This window comes from Lemur catta, chromosome 16 (assembly GCF_020740605.2).
Source record: "Lemur catta isolate mLemCat1 chromosome 16, mLemCat1.pri, whole genome shotgun sequence".
Classification (NCBI taxonomy): Eukaryota; Metazoa; Chordata; class Mammalia; order Primates; family Lemuridae; genus Lemur; species Lemur catta.
Genome location: NC_059143.1, coordinates 25797943 through 25818204, shown reverse-complemented (window position 1 = coordinate 25818204; position 20262 = coordinate 25797943). Strand labels below are relative to the sequence as shown.

The 20262-nt window shown below is 38.4% G+C and overlaps 1 protein-coding gene across 4 annotated transcripts; it reads left to right on the top strand.

The window, feature by feature from the left end:
* The first annotated feature begins 378 nt into the window (after positions 1–378).
* ZNF24 (zinc finger protein 24) lies at positions 379–12160 on the top strand. 4 transcript variants are annotated; one of them, XM_045527194.1, is made up of 4 exons: positions 379–637; positions 3726–4228; positions 4481–4628; positions 6512–12160. In XM_045527194.1, exons 2-4 carry the CDS (start codon positions 3809–3811, stop codon positions 7048–7050), a joined length of 1107 nt encoding a protein of 368 aa, XP_045383150.1. In that variant the 5' UTR covers positions 379–637; positions 3726–3808; the 3' UTR covers positions 7051–12160. The 4 variants fall into 4 exon arrangements, with proteins under 4 accessions (XP_045383150.1, XP_045383152.1, XP_045383151.1 ...); XM_045527196.1 differs by having other exon boundaries at positions 554–637; positions 3795–4228; XM_045527195.1 differs by having other exon boundaries at positions 560–661; positions 3795–4228.
* Positions 12161–20262: the final 8102 nt, after the last annotated feature.

The following is a 20262-nucleotide window of genomic DNA, read 5'->3' as shown; positions in this document are numbered from 1 at the left end:
GTTTCCCTGACAGATCATAAAAGCTCTGTAGCATAACCGGTGGGAGCCAAAGGTTGGAGTCATGTCTTGGTTTCAAATCTTGCTTTCCACTTATAAGTTGTGAGCTCTTGGCAAGTTATTTACTGTACTTGGGACTCAATTATCTCAGCTGTGAAATGGGGATAATAAAAGTTCCTACGTTATAACGTTATTGTGAAAAATAAACGACATGTAAAGCATGACGATGGTGCCTGGCACAATGTAGTACGCTTTCATAAATATTCCCTATTATTACTTCTTTCAGAAGATTATTGTGAGGATCACACAAGATAACGCGTGTGAAAGGGCTTGTGCAACTGTAAGGACTCTCTTAATAGGAGAGTCTTCTCTTTTTCTTTTCTTTTAAACCAACAGAGAACTCTGGGCTGTTCGAGGAGAGGCGCGAGGCCAACCACAGCCTCAATGCGGTCATTGTCGTCGGGCCGCCCCTCCCCCGCCCAGAGCGCATCTCCATGGCAACGCGGGCTTTACCTCTCCCCGCCTCTTCGGACCCGCAGACCGGAAGCAGTGCGCGCCGGGGGCTTCTGGGAAACGGCTTGCGAGCGGCGTTTCTGCGTCTGCCGTGGACAGCGAAGCCGTTGCGGTTCCTGAGCCGGAGGTTTGCGCCAGAGTAGAGGGAACGGTATGAGGGGGAGGGGGACGCTGAGCTAGGGTCTGCGACCTCTCAGCGAGAACCGGTGGGGAAGCCTGGCGGGGACCTTCCTTAGCTTCCTGGGCGGCGCGGGGCGCAGGCCGCGGTCTCCGCGCCCAGCAGTTGGAGGGCGGGGAGGGGCAGGCGGGAGGCCTGCTCGGCTGTTGGGCATCCATGGAGAGCCCTCCCTCCCCTGTGTCCTCTGCGACCCTCACTTTCCCCCTCCCCCATCGGCCGGTTTTGTTCTATTTCGAGGCCTTGGCGTCTCGCGGAGGTTTCTGGGAGTCGTTTCAGGCGGAGGTGGGGACAGGGCGGACCTTGCGCGGGGGCTGCTGGGACTTGTAGTTCTGCAGGCCGTGGACGGAAGTGCTGGGACTCGAACACGGTTGTCGCAGGGTGGCCTTTGGTGGTCTGAAATCTGCCGCCGTGAGTGCCGGAAAGAGGGCCCCGGAGGACGTCGGGCTAGGGTCGGGGTACACAGCGGGTCTCTGCAGCAGTGAGGTGGGGATCGTCTGAGACGAGGTACCCCTGCCAAGCACTGTCGGGACCATGGGCTTGCACTCCTGACACTGTCCTCCATGTCCCACGAGCAGTGTGCGGTATGACATAAAGGAAGAAATTTTTTTTATGTAGAAATGCTTGAGCCATTGATAAGATAGGGTCCTGGAATAGGAAAGAATGAATCTGTTGGCTAGACCCTGTTTATAAGGCCACCTCACTCCAGAGTATTTAATTAAACCCGTGTGTATTACCTGTCTGATGAGGTTTTTTGTGATTTCTAGTCTTGGTCGGGTTACAGTAAGTTTTAAGTTGTAATTGTTCAGATTCTGGGCCCTGAATACATACATAGATTAGCTGCATGGTTCATTCCTAATATGTGTTGTAAACAATGGCACGGGCATGACAGTGCAGATACTAAGGAAAGGATCAGAAATAGCACAAAGTTTCCCTGAAGGTAGAACTTGTGAGTCATCCAGTGTAAGGACAAGATCCTGGGCTACTGCATGAAGGTGGTTATGAGAGTCCTTTTTCTTAATAAAATTTGCTAGAATTAATGCTTGTTATTATACATGTATTTATGGCGTGGTGGATGACTGATATTTGCATATTGTGCAAAATAATATATTTTTCAATATTATGTAATCTGTTTTTTCATATATTACACTATTTTTTTCAATATCATGTGATCTATTACTGAGGAAAATAACATTTTTTTCACATATATTTTAAGTCCGAGGAGTTCTTAGACATCTTTAAAATGTCTTTTAACTTTTTAAAAAACATTTTGTAAAGAAAGTTACTTTTAAGCAGATAATAAAATAAACAGCTTTTAATCTTGAGTTGACCTAAGTGTGTCAGGGAACACCAGTCTTGAATTGCAAACAATGTATTCCAGGGTCAAGCACATTTAGAAAACACTGAGTTGGGCTGGTTCTTAATTGAATTCTTTTGATTATTGAGATAGGGTTTGTTGACTTAGTAGGTCATATATTGGCAAGTTTTTTCTGTAAAGGGCCAGAGAGTAAATGTGGTCATGCATGACTTAAAGACAGTGATACTTTCTGAAAAATGAGTTAGGTAATTTCATCGTTGTGTGAACATCGTAGAGTGTACTTCAAACCTAAGATAATATAGCCCAGTAAACACCTGGGCTGTATTGTATAGCCTGCTGCTCCTACGCTACAAACCTGTACAACATGTTACTGTACTGAAGACTGTAGGCAATTTTAATACAGTGATATTGGCATATCTAAACACAGAAAAGGTACAGTAAAATAAGGTGTAAAAGATAAAAAAGAAAAAAAGGTACACCTGCATAGGGCACTTAACCATGAACCATGAACGGAGCTTGCAGAACTGGAAGTTGGTTTGGTAAGTGAGTGAGTGGTGAGTAAGGCCTGCTGTACACTCATGTAGACTTTATAAACACTGTATACTTAGGCTGCACTAATTTTAAAAAGTTTTTTCTTTCATCAATAATAAATTAACTTTAGCGTACTATAACTTTTATTTACAGACTTTTAAATTTTTGAAACTTTGACTCTTTTATAACACTTAGCTTAAAACACATTGTATAGCTGTACAGAAATATTTTCTTTTTTTATATCCTTATTCTATAAGCTTTTTTCTATTTAAAAATTTTTTTTTTTTACTTTTTATACTTTTCCCTTAAAAACTAAATCACAAACACACATTAGGTTAGGCCTACGCAGGGTCAGGATTGTCAGTATCACTCACTGTCTTCTACTTCCACATCTTGTCCCACTGGAAGGTCTTCAGGGGCAATAACATGCATGTTGCTGTCATCTATGATAACAATGCTTTCTTCTGGAATACCTGCTGAAGGACCTCCCTGAGACTGTTTTACAGCTTTTTTTTTGTAAGTAAAAGGAGTACACTCTAAAGATTAAAAATATACTATAGTAAATATATAAACCATTAACATAGTCATTTATTACTATTATCAAGTATTTTGTATCATACATAATTGTATATGCTAGGCTTTTATACAACTGGTAGCACAGTATGTTTTTTTATACCAGCATCACCACAAACATATAATGCCATACAGCAGCTACAGTGTCACCAGGCAAAAGGAATGTTTTGGCTCCATTTTAATCTTATGGGACCATGTTGTATATGTGGTCCATTATTGACTTAAATATCATTATGTAGTGCATGACTGTATGAGGTTTTTCAGGCCATATAATCTGTTGAAACTACCTACCTCTGCCAACTCTGCCATTGGAGCATGAACCATGAATAAATAAAATTACTTATGGACACATATATCATTTGTTCATGTCATGAAATATTCTTTTGGGTTTTTTTAACCATTTAAAATTGTGAAAACTATTCTTAGTACAAGCATTGTACAGAAATAGGCAGCAGACTAGATTGGGCCGTGAGCTATAGTTTGCCAACTCCTGGTATAGGTTATTGATTGGAATTTTTAACCCAGAAAAAGAATAGATATCTTTTACTTCCTGTGTCAGCGTAAGTCTAAATTCTTAGGCTATTTGGTTATTTATATATTTTTTTCCTTGTGCCTCAGGGTTGCCTGTGAAGAAAACGGGGTATTTCCCTAAGGCTTATATTCTGCCTTGATTGTCTTTTCTTGAAGTATTATAAATCAGGATGTCTGCACAGTCAGTGGAAGAAGATTCAATACTCATCATCCCAAATCCAGATGAAGAGGAAAAAATTCTGAGAGTGAAGTTGGAGGAGGATCCTGATGGCGAAGAGGGATCAAGTATCCCCTGGAACCATCTCCCTGACCCAGAAGTTTTTCGACAGCGATTCAGGCAGTTTGGATACCAGGATTCACCTGGGCCCCGTGAAGCTGTGAGCCAGCTCCGAGAACTTTGTCGTCTATGGCTCAGGCCAGAGACACACACAAAAGAACAAATCTTAGAGTTGGTAGTGCTAGAGCAGTTTGTTGCCATCCTACCCAAGGAGCTACAGACTTGGGTTCGCGATCATCATCCAGAGAACGGAGAGGAGGCAGTCACGGTGCTGGAGGATTTGGAGAGTGAACTTGATGACCCTGGACAGCCGGTGAGCCTGCTTGTGTCATTTTCCTGGGTCAAAACCACTGGCACGGCAGTAGGCAAAGCTGCTGAATTAATTGCAGTCAACTAAGTTAGAATTATGTTTATGCCTTCTCCTCATCCCCCTACTGCTCTCATGATCTGTGGTTCTTTGCCATCCAAGCCTTTGCAGTGTATGTTTTATGTGGTTTCTTTTATGTGTTTTTAGTTCTGATTCTCATCAAAATTTCTTCTCTGAACCACATCTTACTGTTTCCAGGTTTCTCTCCGTCGACGAAAACGGGAAGTGCTAGTAGAGGAGATAGTATCTCAAGAAGAAGCTCAGGGAGTACCAAGTTCTGAGCTTGATGCTGTGGAGAACCAGCTCAAGTGGGCATCCTGGGAGCTCCATTCCCTAAGGCACTGTGGTGAGGACCAGAACTCTTTGTGGGCTAGAGGGTGAAACGGGAATATGAGCCTTGTGTCCAAAACTCTCCTTGTTCTTGTGGGGGTGTCACTCTTAACCTGATTCGTTAGACATGGAAACACTATAGATTTTGATTATTTTCTGGTAACAATTGATTTGCTGACTTCAGATCTTTTATTCCTAGCCATTGACATCTTCAGCCTTTTCTTTCCTTTTAACTTGTTTTCTGAAGACTCCACATCAGACTAGCATTTGCTTTACTTTGAGCCAGCACCCATCTATAGACCAGATCTCTCTATTTTGCATGCAGTTTTGCTTGTCATTTGGTTTATATCCTTTTACTTTTCAGTCTCCTGCCTAATTCTGTACTGATGTGTATACTTTGATACAGCCCAGTATATTCCTAAAACTGCTGGGTTTCTTTTTCATATTTATATGAAGTAAAATGAAATTTTGTTCACATCTGTTTTGGGAATCATTTCTTGAGGGAGTTGGATATGATGCTGGTGTGCCACAGAATGAGGTCTCAGCAGGTTTTCTTCCCATCTGAGGGGATAGTGCTATACAATTAGAACTTCTGGGGTGGGGCTGAAGTCTGCTGAGAATCTGCAGTTTTACATGTTATATGGCACATTCTTCTGTGCAGTAGTTTGAGAACCACTATCCTTGATCTTTGGAGGTGGCATTTTCTTGGGTAGAAAACTTTTGCTCTTTCTGATTTTGGAATAACTTTTCACATATTTTTAAGTAGCCTCATTTCAGCAGTCCAGTCTCTTCCACACTTTGGAAATTCCATTGTTTTCTGTGTGTTTTGTCTCCACTTAATCTTCACACTAACTTCTCTGTTCTTTGTCTCCAGGCCTCACTAACCCCTCTAATCTTTCAGTCTCTCTCTCTCTCCCTCCCTCTCTCTCCCTCTCCCTCCCTCTCCCTCCCTCTCCCTCCACCCCCTTAGCTTTATCTTCTGATTTTATCCTTTTGTTAATCATCCACTGTTTTCCTCTTTTCTGAGGGCTGTTGTTCACCCTGTATGAACTGTATCTTCCCTCCTTAAGGCGTGAAGTTTCAGGAAAGTCTTAAATGAGACTTGCTCTTACCTCTGCCTGCAGGTGGATGATGGCACCTCATGTGGGTAATTTAGGCTTTTCTTTCACTGGAACAACTCACTGAAGCTTGGAAGTAGCCATTTTTCTAAGTACCATGACAAATACCAAACAGAGAAAGCTTCTTTTATTGGAAAACTTTTATTTATCAAGGGCATATTGAATTTTTAATTATCATGTCTTGGGTTAACACAGAATGCCCCCAGTTTATCTTTAGCCCCTTCTTGTCAGGACTGTCATATTCTGCTTTTAGTCTAATCTTGGCTGTGACCTGTCTTGTCTCGCTCATTTCAGAAATAGCCACTTTCTGACAGATTTGTTTTTATTTACTCTTTTGTATTTTGATGTGATTTTTGCCTTTCTTAAAGCAAAAGAACATTATAATGATTTCCAAATGGCCAATTTAATTTTGTTTTTCTTATTACAAAATTACAGACCTAGGCACATCACTTTGACTGTCTCCCTATCATCTTAGAATCTACCATCTTTCTGCTCTTTTTTTTCTTACTACCATTTATAACCCACTTGCCCATGTTTTATCCAGATAAAACCTGTTATGTCTTTAATGTTGTTATGATGCTGTTACCTCATTAGCTTCATAATCAGTCATTTCATTTTTTTCTCTTTTGAGAATAGGCAACTTTAACACAGTTTTCAGAGTGCTGTTTGTAGATTTGCGCAGGCTATTTACTTTTAGTTCATTTTTTTAAAAAATTTTTCTTCAGATTCCTTTTTCCCTGAATAGGTAATGAGTGATATTTGCATTTTCTGTTTATTTCAGATGATGATGCTAGGACTGAAAATGGAGCGCTCGCTCCAAAGCAGGAGACTCCTTCGGCAGTGGAATCTCATGAAGCTCCTGGCATACTCAATATAGGTGTTCCTCAAATTTTTAAATATGGAGAAGGCTGTTTCCCCAAGGGCAGGTTTGAAAGAAAGAGAAATCCCTCCCGAAAGAAACAACATATATGTGATGAATGTGGAAAACACTTCAGTCAGGGCTCAGCCCTTATTCTTCATCAAAGAATTCATAGTGGGGAGAAACCTTATGGATGTGTTGAGTGTGGGAAAGCATTCAGCCGAAGTTCCATCCTTGTGCAACACCAGAGGGTCCATACTGGAGAAAAACCTTACAAATGTCTTGAATGTGGGAAAGCCTTTAGCCAGAATTCTGGGCTTATAAATCATCAGAGAATCCATACTGGGGAGAAACCTTATGAATGCGTTCAATGTGGGAAATCCTATAGTCAAAGCTCCAATCTTTTTAGACATCAGAGAAGACACAATGCAGAAAAACTTCTGAATGTTGTGAAAGTTTAAGAAATTGAAAAAAAATCAGCACTCAGGTCTTTTCTTCAGAAATGAAGACAAAATTTAAAACATGAAATGATACAGAATAGTTTTTTCCCTACTGACTGTCAGAAAATCTACCGGGAAATGTAAAAATTCTTCACTTACCATTATTATTTTATCTTGAAAGAAATGGTATCGTACCTGCCTAGAAACTGAAATTTTAAACTTAATTCAGGTGTTAATGCCTAAATTTTCTGTGTAATGTTTATATTCTCTATTACTTTTCCAAATAATGAGCTACCTGATTCTTTATCCCTTTCTTAAAAATTTCCCTTTTTTAGGCAAATTATTTCTGTGTTGATCATTGAAATGCTCTTTATAAGGATACATTCCCTTCTACATTAAAAGGCAACATAGGAATTATAAAGTCTGAAAACCACCTTAAACAATTTTAAAACCATCTTTTAAAAATTTGCCCTTCTGTTCCTTTTACTGAATTTGAATATGCATTTGAGAAAATAGAAGATAAAAGATGGCTAAAGGCCTCAAAGTAAAATGAGCCATAGATCTCAGATAAGTGATGCTAATAAAACATCAAAAAGTGAATGGGACATCTAGATGGGGGAAGATATACAAATACATTAAGAAGTGAGGTATGTCAAGAATTTTATTTAAATACAGTCATCTGCCTGCAGGAAAACTCAAAAACCACTCATCCTATCTGTAATTTGAAGGCGTCTTACTAATGAAAGTAAGGTTCTCCCATATATCATTAAAAAGTAGACAGTCTGAACAATAACTAATTGTAAAACTATGAAGGTGGAAATTATAACACTAGGGAAGAATTTGTAGTGAATGGCAATGTTGGAAGGGCAAATGTAAACATAAGGGTAATGGTCTGTCTTGGCTTTTAGAAAAAGACTTGAAGATCTAATTCATCATTATTTTGCCTTTATCTTTGTTAAGGACAGAAAATTCCATGACAGGTATGCAACAAGTATCAGGTTTGCTATTTTTTATTCCTTTGGTACAAAAGGGTTGAATACCAGGCTAAAAAAGCAGCCATGCATTTATTATTAAACATTTTCTACCGATAAGGCACTGTGCTAGGTACTGTAATCCTACCATAAATAGGTAGGTATTTCTTCCACTGTAAATCATAGGGGGTTTAGTACAAAGCTGTTTCACATGAGTTAGCCTCTTCCTCTTGTCTGAGCATTCCCTGGGGAGGTCACCTCTGAGATTCCCAGAGCCATAGTTCTCTACCAGGGCGTTATATGGGGGAGCAGTGGGAGGGACTCAGCTCAAAGAGCCTGCTCTCCAGCATTCTGCAGAGGTGAATCCAAGATACTCTATATCAGAGCTTGGAGGTTTGTGAATCTTTTAAAAAAACTAATCAATCTCTAGTAGCATTGAGGTTGTACCTACATGTTAAGTTGAATGGACTATTCTATTTAAAAAATTAAAACTAGACCTTTAACTAGTTTATTAACTATCAGAATTGATTGAACTATTTTTTTTAATTTTTAGTCTTAACACATTTTTAAAAATGTATTAAAGTAATACATTGTAGTAGTAGGATTATATACTCCTTGGCTGAGAATCCCAAGTACTGTGGTTCTACTGTTTAGTGGAAAACTCTGGAAGGTAAAATATAGAATATGAGAAAAGGCTTTTTTATAATGGGCATCGTGTGGAAAATGACCCATGTGAATACAAATATTTCATAGTTCAGAAATTTTGGTTATATCTGGTGCTTGGATCAAGTTGAAAAATGGAAGGTGAGATTTGCATGAGCCTATTAAAAAACAGTAATAAATGCAAGCCCAGCTGGTTGAGAAGTGAGGAAGAATGGAACTTGTTTATAGGTTTTCTGATAACAATTAATTATAAGAAATGTGCTTTATAGATTAAGATTTATTGAAGTATAAATATGTAGTAATGATATAATGTATTTTAAGTTATACAAGAAAACATAGGGACTTTTCTTTGGGTCTTTTTCTCATGGCTGAGAGGAAGCAAGTCATTTTCCAATAAAGCTATAAATTCCTCTGCTCTAAGATAAAATGATCTTGAGTTGATTGATTTATTTATTTATAACTGGCTTCTTTCCAAGTAGGTTTTGAGGTGGCATATTTGGAAAACTGCTGGGATGACAGAATTCTTTTATCAGAGTAGGTAAGAAGGGAGCAACCTCTCAGTGGCTGAAATGTCACATTTTTAAGATCTTAACAACTTTCCTATATACAAGGAAGCTTCCTTGTGGTAGGTTTTTCATAAATGCCAAAGATATTTGGTAATATGACAGCATAGAAAAAGTAGTGTTAGAGTTGGCAAATATGTTTTTGTCTTGCCAGTTCTAATACACATATGTGCATTGTTTGGAAGGGATTCTGACTGAGGCTAAGGCAAGGCTCTGTGGGGAAAAGGGACAAGATGGCAGTACACAGGAAAAGGACATGGTGAGATGTGTGCTCAGTTAGGCTTAGTCCCCACTAGACAAATTGATTTTAATAACTAGTGATTTATGATTTCATCCAGACATTCATTTATACCCACGCAGATAAAGCGGTTTGGGGGAGTGCCCAGCCTCTGTTGAAGTGATGATGTGGCAGTTGCCACGCAGTGGTGCATAGCCAGGATGTCTGGTTAGCAAAAAATAATGACCAGCTGTATTAGGGCATGCAGTATACTGATACTTGCCCACTAGCCACTGAGCATTTGTGTGTTGCTGTTAAATTTTCTTCTGGTTTTCTTGGAGGTTAAGCTCTCCACATTCACACCTAGTTGACATTTGGATCATTTAGCAATATGTCTCCCATTTATGTAAATTGAGGGGAGGGATACATGAATTGAAATAATCTGCACATCAGGCATTGGATTAGACACCATACCTATCTCACCGTACCATAGACTAGGAAAGCAAGATTCAGAGATCATGTGACTTGCATGTGGCCAATTAGAGCTAAAACTCAAATCTAGTTCTGTGGATTCCAGTGATACATTCACTCTGCCATGAGTGATGGCTGTTAAGCCTTGGTTAATAAATTTTATGCTTTTATCTTTATGGTTAACAAATGTGGATGCTATTAAACATGCTGGTTTGAATTTTTTACAGCACAGAAATGTAAAATGAAAAAGGACATTTCCTTTTACAGTATTATCCAGAAGTGATAATAGTTTGGTTTGTTGTTCTTCCAGCTATAGGCATATATATATTTAATCAAAAATGTATTAATAGCTGACACTTGTTGCTGTGTAGAGGCACTATTTGAAGTGCTTTATCATGGATTAACTCTTAATCCTTAGGAACCATAAGAGGTAGGACATACCCTCGTTTCACATGTACTACACTGAGACTTGCCTACCCTCCCTCCCACTGATATAGACATTCTGTTTTCATAACTACATACTTTCATAAATACATTTCCATTGCATGAATATACTGTAATTTAACCCCATATTGAGGGATAATTAGGTTCATTATAGATAAAGGTATAGTAAAACATCCCTATACACGTATTTTGCTACCTGTGGGTATTTCTGTAGGATAAATAGCTAGAAATGGATTTTTTGGGTCAGAGAGTGCACATCTGACATTTTGAGAAATACCAAAAAGATTGTACCAATTTTCAACTCCATCAATAGTAAAAGCGCCTATTTGCTTATATTCCTGCCAACACTGAATTCTTAAAATTGCCAATTTGATAGGCAAAATTTGTTTTATCTTGTGTTTCTTTGAATATTAGGAGGAACATCTTTTCATGTTTGTTGGTCATTTGCATTTCCTGTTATGAATTGCTTTTGTCCACCTTTCTTTTTTTAATTAGGAATGGATAAATGACTACTCATACAAAACTTAAATGATACACAAGTGTAAGAGCAAGGAGAGACCCTTTTCTCCAGTTGCTTCCAATCACATTCCACTTCTTGCTGGTTAGCATACCTCCTTCTAGTCCCTTTTCCATACATTTCCATATGAATATACCCTTAAAAACACTATTTTTACATAAATAGGATCATATATATGTATTCTGTAGCTCACTTTTTTTGGGGGGGCGTCTCAAAAACAGATACTGAGGTCTTTAAATTTCTTTAATGGTTGAATAGGATTAAGTACTATGAAGATACCATTATTTAACTATTCCCTTATTTTTTTTCTCTTGCTATTACATTGCCAAAGTAAGCATCTTATTTAGATGTCTTTGTGCATGTGTGTGAATTTCTTTAGGCTGGAGTCCCATAAGGTGGATGGTTGGGTCAAAGGGTTTGCTCTCTGATAGACCCACCTTAACCTTCCCAAAGGCCTTCATAACTTTGTATTTTCACCAATTGTATGAAAAGTACTTGTTTCCCCATATAGCCTTACCTACTTTTGATAGTTTTTATCTGTTGGGCTAAAAAGAAAAAGGAATCCTTTCTTATTTTGCATTTCCCTGATTATCAAAAATTGTGAGGTTGGGGTTATTTTCATGTTTATTGGCTATTTATAGTTTTACCATGGATTGTTTGTATCCTTTACCTGCTTTTCTTCTGGGTTATTGTGGATATCTTGGTTTTGTTTGTTCAGCATCTCTTTCCCCATCTTCTGGTAACAGAACCCTTATTTATTGTGGGGAACCCCATTCCCTGTGGCTTAGGTGAGCCATGACCAGGTCTGGCCTCCTGAGTCCCGGAGCTCCCTAGTCACAGCAATTAAAGAATGGGCATATAATTTAAGCCAGGCTAAGGAGAGCCCTCAACAGAACTTCTGCTGGAGCTACTGGAAAGAAGGCTTTATGGAGATCCTAGGAACCAAGGACCGTGTAAGCCTGAATTTGTAACCATGTGGAGAGAGTCTGTGTGAGGAGAAACTTGGAGGCTAGCAGAAATGGAAAGAGAACTAAGTTCTGATGTCATTTTTCTGGAGGCCCTAGATCCAGCTGTGCCTAAAGCCTGCCCTACCTCCGGACTTAAAAGTTTTGTGAGCCAATAAAGTCCCTTTCTTGTTTAAGATAATTGAATTGGGTTTCTGTCCTGATTAATATAGGTTATTTGTATTTTCTTATTGATTTGTAGAAAACCTTTGTAATTTTAAATTTTAGACTTATACTTTATGCACTATATAAGTTAATAAAATTAGCATGGCCTTCCATGATTTGGCCTCTGTCAACTTCTGCCATTTACTTCACTCTTCCTATACCACACAGCACATACATAACACCTTACGTTCCAACAATAACTGAACATTGGTGTTCAGAATGCCTGTGGATGAAGAGCTTTTAACACAATCGCCTCTGTGACAGTTCTCTTTTCATCCTTCCTCCAGATTCGTTAACCTGAGACTTTGAAACTGGGGATTACACTGCTGAGTCTTTGCTGTACCCACCTCCTACCATTGCTCTTGGAGCATTCCCCTTAAGGATCCCCTGTATGCAACCCTTGGAGGCCCCTCCCAATGACCTCTATTCCCCTTCCATGGTTCTCTGGGTCTTTGCTTTATTCTCAGGCCTGTGGACTTGAAGTTACTCAGCCCCAAGATCTGAGTGGCTTCACCTTGTGGGCTCTTTTCCAGGGCAGGAAATGGAGCAATTCCTAATGTCACCTAGCACTGCTGATTAATCACATCACCCAGGATGTAGTTTCCAAAGAGATGTCCTTCAAGATTGAACCAAACGCTGTGCAAGTTTCTATTCATTCATCAACACATTAAGTGCCTACTCTGGGTCAGGCACTGTTCTGGAGTTTGCATCTATACCTTGTGTGTGTGTGGAAACTACACATGGCAGTGGAAAACCTGTAGTAAATGAAAAACAGGATTTAAAAAAAAAATGTATATTGTATGTTATATGATGGTGAGTGGTTAGGAAGGAAATCACATAAAGAATACGGAATGTCCAGAAGGAAAGGTATTGCAATTTAGATAGGTTGGCCAGGGAAAGTTTCACTGACAAAATGACATTTGAGGCTGGGCGTGGTGGCTCACGCCTGTAATCCTAGCCCTCTGGGAGGCCGAGGTGGGTGGATCGCTCGAGGTCAGGAGTTCGAGACCAGCCTGAGTGAGATCCCCTCTCTACTAAAAATAGAAAGAAATTATCTGGACAACTAAAAATATATATAGAAAAAATTAGCCAGGCATGGTGGCGCATGCCTGTAGTCCCAGCTACTCGGGAGGCTGAGGCAGTAGGATCGCTTAAGCCCAGGAGTCTGAGGTTGCTGTGAGCTAGGCTGACGCCACGGCACTCATTCTAGCCTGGGCAACAAAGCGAGACTCTGTCTCCAAAAAAAAAAAAAAAAAAAAAAAAAACATTTGAGAAAATGATGAATGAGTGTAAGGAAGCAAGCCATGAAACCAGAGGAAGAATGTTCCAGGCGTGGAAACAGCAATTTACAAAGAACTTGATGTAGGAGCAATGCCTAATTTGTTCAAGAAAACAAGGAGGCCATTGTGGCTGGAACATAGTGAACATGGAGAAAAGTGGTAGGGGAGGCCAGGGAAATAAATGGGGTGAGGGTGGCAGGGAGAGCCACATCATGGAGGACCTGGTTAGTCATTGGTAGAACTATGACTTTTCCTTTGAATGTGATGGGGGACCATTGGAGGTTTTGAGCAAAGGAGAGACATGACAAGGTACTGAGAATAGACTTGAAGAAAAATCTCCATCTAGTTTCTTTAAATTTTTAAAATATGTCTTTACATATTATGAAGGTAATGCAATAAAAGGAAAGATTTAGAAACAAGTCACCCATGCATTCACAATCCTAATAACATCCCATTAATATTTTGATGTTCTCTGTATACCTCTCCCCATATATACTTATTACACCATTATTTACAACAGAAATATATACTTAGAAAACAAAATACAATGTGCATCCATATATTCATTTGTTTATCTTATGCATCCTTTCCTCTTTAGATCAACTATCTGCATCTGTCTAAGGCTAACCTCTCCGGATTCAAGCTGTTTTCTCACACCTACTCAAAGACATACTCCAATAATTCTCACCTCTCACATTATCAATTTTTCTTTCCTGGATTTTTCTAATTAACATACAAATAGGTTGTTTTTGTCACAAACACAAAGACCTTCAGGCCAAGATGGAGCACAGGAACTGATCTAACCTGCCAAAACAAATACCTGACAAAATATATCAGGCAGGCAAAGGATAGGAAAGACAAGATCCCCAAGAGGCAGAAAACAAGTGAGGTATACTTGGATTGCCTCAGCTTACTACCTAGAGAGAGTTTCCAGCTCACAGCTGAGGAGAGGGAACTCAGGTAGGGCCTGGTAGTCTCCTTAAGCTGAGAAGATAGAGCAAAAAGTTCTGGGAGACCAAGGTGGCTATCTTTTGCGGGACAGTAGCAGAGAGGAGATAACTGCACAGAAAGAGAACACTGGAGACAGCAGAGAGTCCCTCTCAAGTATTCGGTTGATTACTTATGAGCACATGTGTGTAAGGAAAGTACCTGAGGCTGAGGAAGGAATGGTCTAAAACAATGAGTGGGAAAAATCACTGGAACTCACAAAGGTCCAGGAATGGTAGAGTAGAAAACCTCATAATTCACAGAGCAGTGGTCCTCAAACAAGGGCAATTTTGCCCCCCAGAAGACATTTGGAAATGTCTAGAGACATTTTTTGGTTGTCACAACAAGGGGAGGTGGGCACTACTGGCATCCAGTGGGTAGATGCTACTAAATATCCTACAATGCACAACAATGAATTAGCCAGCTCCAAATGGCAATAGTGCTGAAGTTGAGAACTCTTAACTCTGGTTTAGAGTATTAGGAAGGGTCTTGCCTCCTTAATGGAGAAAAAATATTTAAAAATATATTAAACTAGAAATCAATAACAGAAATATATCAAAATACTTGGAGATTAAACAACACACTTCTAAATAACACATGGGTCAAAGAAGAAATCTCAAGAGTAATTAAAATATATTTTGAACTAAATGGAAATGAAAACAGAACTTATCAAAATTTGTGGAATGCAGCAAAAGCAGTGCTTAGAAGGGAATTTATAGTATTGAATGAATATTAGAAAAAAGAAAGATCTAAAATCGATCATCTAAGCTTCCATCTTAGGAAACTATAAAAAGAAGAGCAAGTTAAATCCAAAGTAAGCAGAAGAAAAGAAATAATAAAAATTAGAGTAAAATCAGTGAAATGGAAAACAGGAAATCAGTAGAGAAAAATCAATAAAACCAAAACCCAAAAGGTTCTTTGAAATGATCAATAAAATCAATAAGCCTTTCTAGCCAGGCTAACTAGGAAAAAAAGGGTATAAATCACTAATATCAGAAATGAAAGAGGGGTCATCACTACAGATCACACAAACATTAGAAGGATAATAAAGGAATACTATGAAGAACTCTTTGTACACTAATTTGATAACCTAAATGAAATGGATCAATTCCTTGAAAGACACAATCTGCCAATACACAAGAAGAAATAGACAATCTGAATGGGCAATAGACAATCCAAATATCTGATCTGATATCTATTACAGAAATCAGGCTGGGCGCAATGGCTCACGCCTGTAATCCTAGCACTCTGGGAGGCCGAGGTGGGTGGATCGTTTGAGCTCAGGAGTTCGAGACCAGCCTGAGCAAGAGCGAGACCCTGTCTCTATTAAAAATAGAAAGAAATTATATGGACAGCTAAAAATATATATAGAAAAAATTAGCTGGGCATGGTGGCGCATGCCTGTAGTCCCAGCTACTCGGGAGGCTGAGGCAGGAGGATTGCTTGAGCCTAGGAGTTCAAGGTTGCTGTGAGCTAGGCTGGCCCCAAGGCACTCTAGTCTGGGCAACAGAGAGAGACTCTGTCTCAAAAAAAAAAAAAAAGAAATCAAATTAATTAACCTTCCAAAACCAGAAAGCATCAGGCCCAAATGAGTTCACTGGTAAATTTTACCAAACATTTAAGAAAGAAATTATGCCAATTCTCTACAATCACTTTCAGAAGATAGAAGAGGGAATACTTCCTAAATCAGTCTATGAAGCCAGCATCCCCCTAATACCAAAACCAAAGACATTACAAGAAAAGAAAACTACAGACCAATATCTCTCATGAACAGAGATGTAAAAATCCTCAACAAGATATTAGCAAATTGATTCCAACAATGTATAAAAAGAATTAAATACAACCAAGTGGGATTTATCCCAGGTATGCAAGACTAGTTCAACCTTTAAAAATTGATTAATATAATCCACCTCATCAACAGGCTAAAGAAGAAATATCACATATCTGTATCAATAGATGCAAAAAAAAATTTTGACAAAATCTAACACTCATTCATGATGAAAACAAAAAAAGACGCTCAGTAATCTAGGAATAGAAGGGAACTTCCTCAACTTGGTAAATCATATCTACAAAAAACCTACAGCTAACAACAAACTTAATGGTGAGAAACTGGAAACTTTCTTACTAAGATCAGGAACAAGGCAAGGATGTGCCCTCTCACCACTGCTTTTCAACATTGTACTGAAAGTCCTAGCTAATGCAATGAGACCAAAAAAATAAAAAAGGAAATAAAAAGTACATAGATTGGAAAGGAAGAAATAAAATTATCTTTGTTTGCAGATGACATGATTGTCCATGTAGAAAATCCAAAAGAATGGACAAAAAATCTCCTGAAACTAATAAGCAATTATAGCAAGGTTGTAAGATACACAGTTATTTTCCTATATAACAACAATGAACAAGTGGAATTTGAAATTAAAAACACAATACTGCTTACATTAGCACCCTCAAAAATGCAATACTCAGATATAAATCTAACAAAGTATGTACAAGATCTGTATGAGGAAAACTATAAAACTCTGATGAGAGAAATCAAAGAATTAAATACAGAGATACTCTGTGATCTCGGGTAGGAAGACAATATCATCAAGATGTCAGTTCTTAATTTTATCTGTAAATTCAATGCAATCCCAATTGAATCCTAACAAATTATTTTTGTGAATATTGACAAACTGATTCTAAAGTTTATATGGGGAGGCAAAAGACCCAGAATAGCTAATAAAACATTGAAGGAGAAGAACAAAGCTGGAGGACTGGCACTACCCAAATTCAAGACTTACAATAAAGTGAAAGAACAGACTTACAATAAAGTGAAAGAACTTACAATTGGTGAAAGAACAGATAAATAGATTAATGGGACAGAACAGAGAGCCAGAAATAGACCCACATAAATATAGTCGACTTATCTTTGACAAAGGAACAAAGGTAATACAATGGATAAAAATGTAGTCTTTCAACAAACAATGCTGGAACAACTGGACATCCCCATGCCAAAAAAAAAAAAAAAAAAATCTAGACACAGACCTTACCCCCTTCACAAAAATTAACTCAAAATGGATCATAAACCTCAATATAAAATGTAAAACTATAAAACTCCTTAAAGATAACATAGGTTATCTTTAAGATGAGAGTCACCCATCCTCCTCGTTTGCCAGCAAATTAATAAACTTCTCTTTCCTTTTCCTTACACCACTTGTCCTCATTCTTCATTCAGCTGTAGTGACAAGTACCAAACTTTTGGTAACAATATTTTGTAGAAGTTCAATAAAGATTGGTGTTACTTCTTTAAATTCTTGGTAGAATTCACCAGTGAAGCCATCTGGTTCTGGGCTTGTTTTGTTGTGAGGTATTTGAATACTGATTTAATCTTACTATTAAATAGTTGTAGTTCTAGTCAGATTTCCTAGGTTATGTTTCTAGGAATTTGTCCATTTCATCTAGATTATCCAATTTCTTGGTGACAATAATTCCTTGTACTCTCTTGTAATCCTTTTTTATTTTTATAATATCAGGAGTAACATGCCCTCTTTCATATCTGATTTCAGTTATATGGGGATTATAGGTTTTTGAAAAGAATAGTAGAGTTGAAGTGACGGTCTCATCACATCATTCCCAGTGGTACATGATGTTCACATAACATCACTGGTTATACTAACTTTTATGTAATGCATCTCAGGCAGGTGAGAAGCCTGCCAGGGGATATTTGGTAGGGTCTAGAGACATTTTTGGTTGTCTTAACTGATGGAGGGTTGCTACCGGTATCTAGTGGATAGAGGCTGGGGATGGCATTAAACACTCTATAAATCCAGACAGCTCCCCACAGAAAAGAATTACCTGGCCCAAAATTTCCATAGTGCTGAGGTTTAGAAACCTTGAGTTAAGGTAGTTTTTGTCAGGTTTCTCTGCTGTTGTTATTGTTTTTCGCTCTCCATACTCTATTCCTTGGAAGTGATTCAGCAGGTCCAGCCTCCTCTAGGGTTGTAGAGTTCAGATACAAACTCTACATCCTGAAGGGGAGAAAATCTAAATATATAATTTGGAATTTTTCCACAAGGATTTGTCTCTTCACTTGTACTTATTTATCAGTCCAGACTCATGTATATTTATTGGTAGGGACTCATGTATATATATTTATTTGGGAACTCCGTCAGGTTGGCTCCTGTGTTCCTTTGACATACTCCTATTCTTTTGTTTTTTGAGCTCTTGCCTACTTTCTGTACTGCAAGATGCTCTAGGCTCATCTTGTATTTTCCCTGCCATAGCCCTGAATCAGTCATTTATCAAAGGAGGCTGGTTCCTTTTATTTGGAAAATGGTATTTACAAACAAAGGTCTGGGTATGCTCATTGACATTTGGGTGTCAGTGCTTCTAGGTCCTATTAGGTAATATTAACATATGTATATGAACCCATGTAAAGACACATTTTCTGTAATTGTTTCTCTGTGTATCCATCTGTGTGTGTATAAATTGTAATGTGGGTTCATACTGATGTCTCTGACTTTAATGGTTCTGGTAATTTTTTATTGAACATATTGTGCATGAAAAATTATAGTCTCTGGATGGTCATTCTCCAGAGAGGATTCACCTTTTTCTCTCTTCTAACTGGTAGCTAGATTGGGGGCAGACGATTTACTTCACTAAAAGTATGACCTTACTTTACATTGCATTTCAGACTTTTTTTTAGACTTGGTCACACAGGTTTCATCCTCTTTCCTAGGGTATAGCCATATAATGTTTACATCAAGAATGCAGGGTGTTTACAAAGACACTGCCTAATTGGCATATTCTCTGCTCCAATTTTTATTCCCTATCACAGTGAGTCTTCCAGCGATTTCTGAACAGTTTTCTTGGCCCTTTGCTCTACCAGTTCAAAAGTCAGCAAATGCCTGTAGAATCAATATGCATAAAATGTCAGGCCCAATTCTCTACATTTTCCTTCCCTTTTTACTCTATATTCCTCACTATTGTTTGAGTTTTACAATCTTGCAACTCATTTCTAAGACCTAGTGAGCAACTAGATTTGGAAAACTGAGGGAGTGAGAAATGTAGGATGATTACCAGTCATTTTCTCTGGCTGAGAAGCTGTTTAGTAGTGTAATTTATCAGGATAGGGAATTTAGGAGGAAGAAATCATGAGTTTGTGTGTTAAGTTCATGAATTTGAGTTTACCTTAGGACACTAAGACAGAAATGCATAGTAAGCTCTTAAATTTTATTCTCAGGAGAGAGGTAACCTTCAGAAATAGATTTGGAAATCATCTTACTTTTCACATTCACTTTTTAAATTCTCCATAGAACAGCTGATAATTGTACACTTTTCTCCCTACTCACTTCTCAGCCTATCATTGTGTCAAGGCCTTTCAGCTCTTCTACTTCTGGACATCATGATTTTCTTTCCAGACTTTTAAAATAATTTTCTTTTCCACTGTCTCTCTCTCTCTCTTTTAATCTTAGATTCTTGTTAAAGCAGGAAGATGATCCTGCCATTCCCTGGTCCAAAGACCTAATGGCTTTCTATTACTTTGAGAATAAAATGCAGAAATATGAAATTTAATCCAACCACACCCAGTAATTTTGTTTTACAGATAATGAAACTAAAGCTCAGAAAATTAAAGTCCCTCACCTTTCAGCATCACACTCCATAGTAGTCTTTTTTCCTACCTCATTTTAATTTCCACCTTATTCTTACTCTTCTAAGTGCATATTTCAATCAGTATTTTCATAATGCATTATAACTGTTTCTGTGAGTTTCTTGAGAGCAGGGCCTTTTTTCACCCTCTTCAGCAGGACCTAGTACAGTGCCTGACACTGAATATTTATTTAATGAATTAATGACTGAGCACCATAGCCACATCATTTCTTGCACTCCCTTACTTCTGTGTCTTTGTTGACGATTCCTGCCTTTATGCCCCTACTCCCATTCTTCAAAACTCAAATTTCAGGAGCCCCACA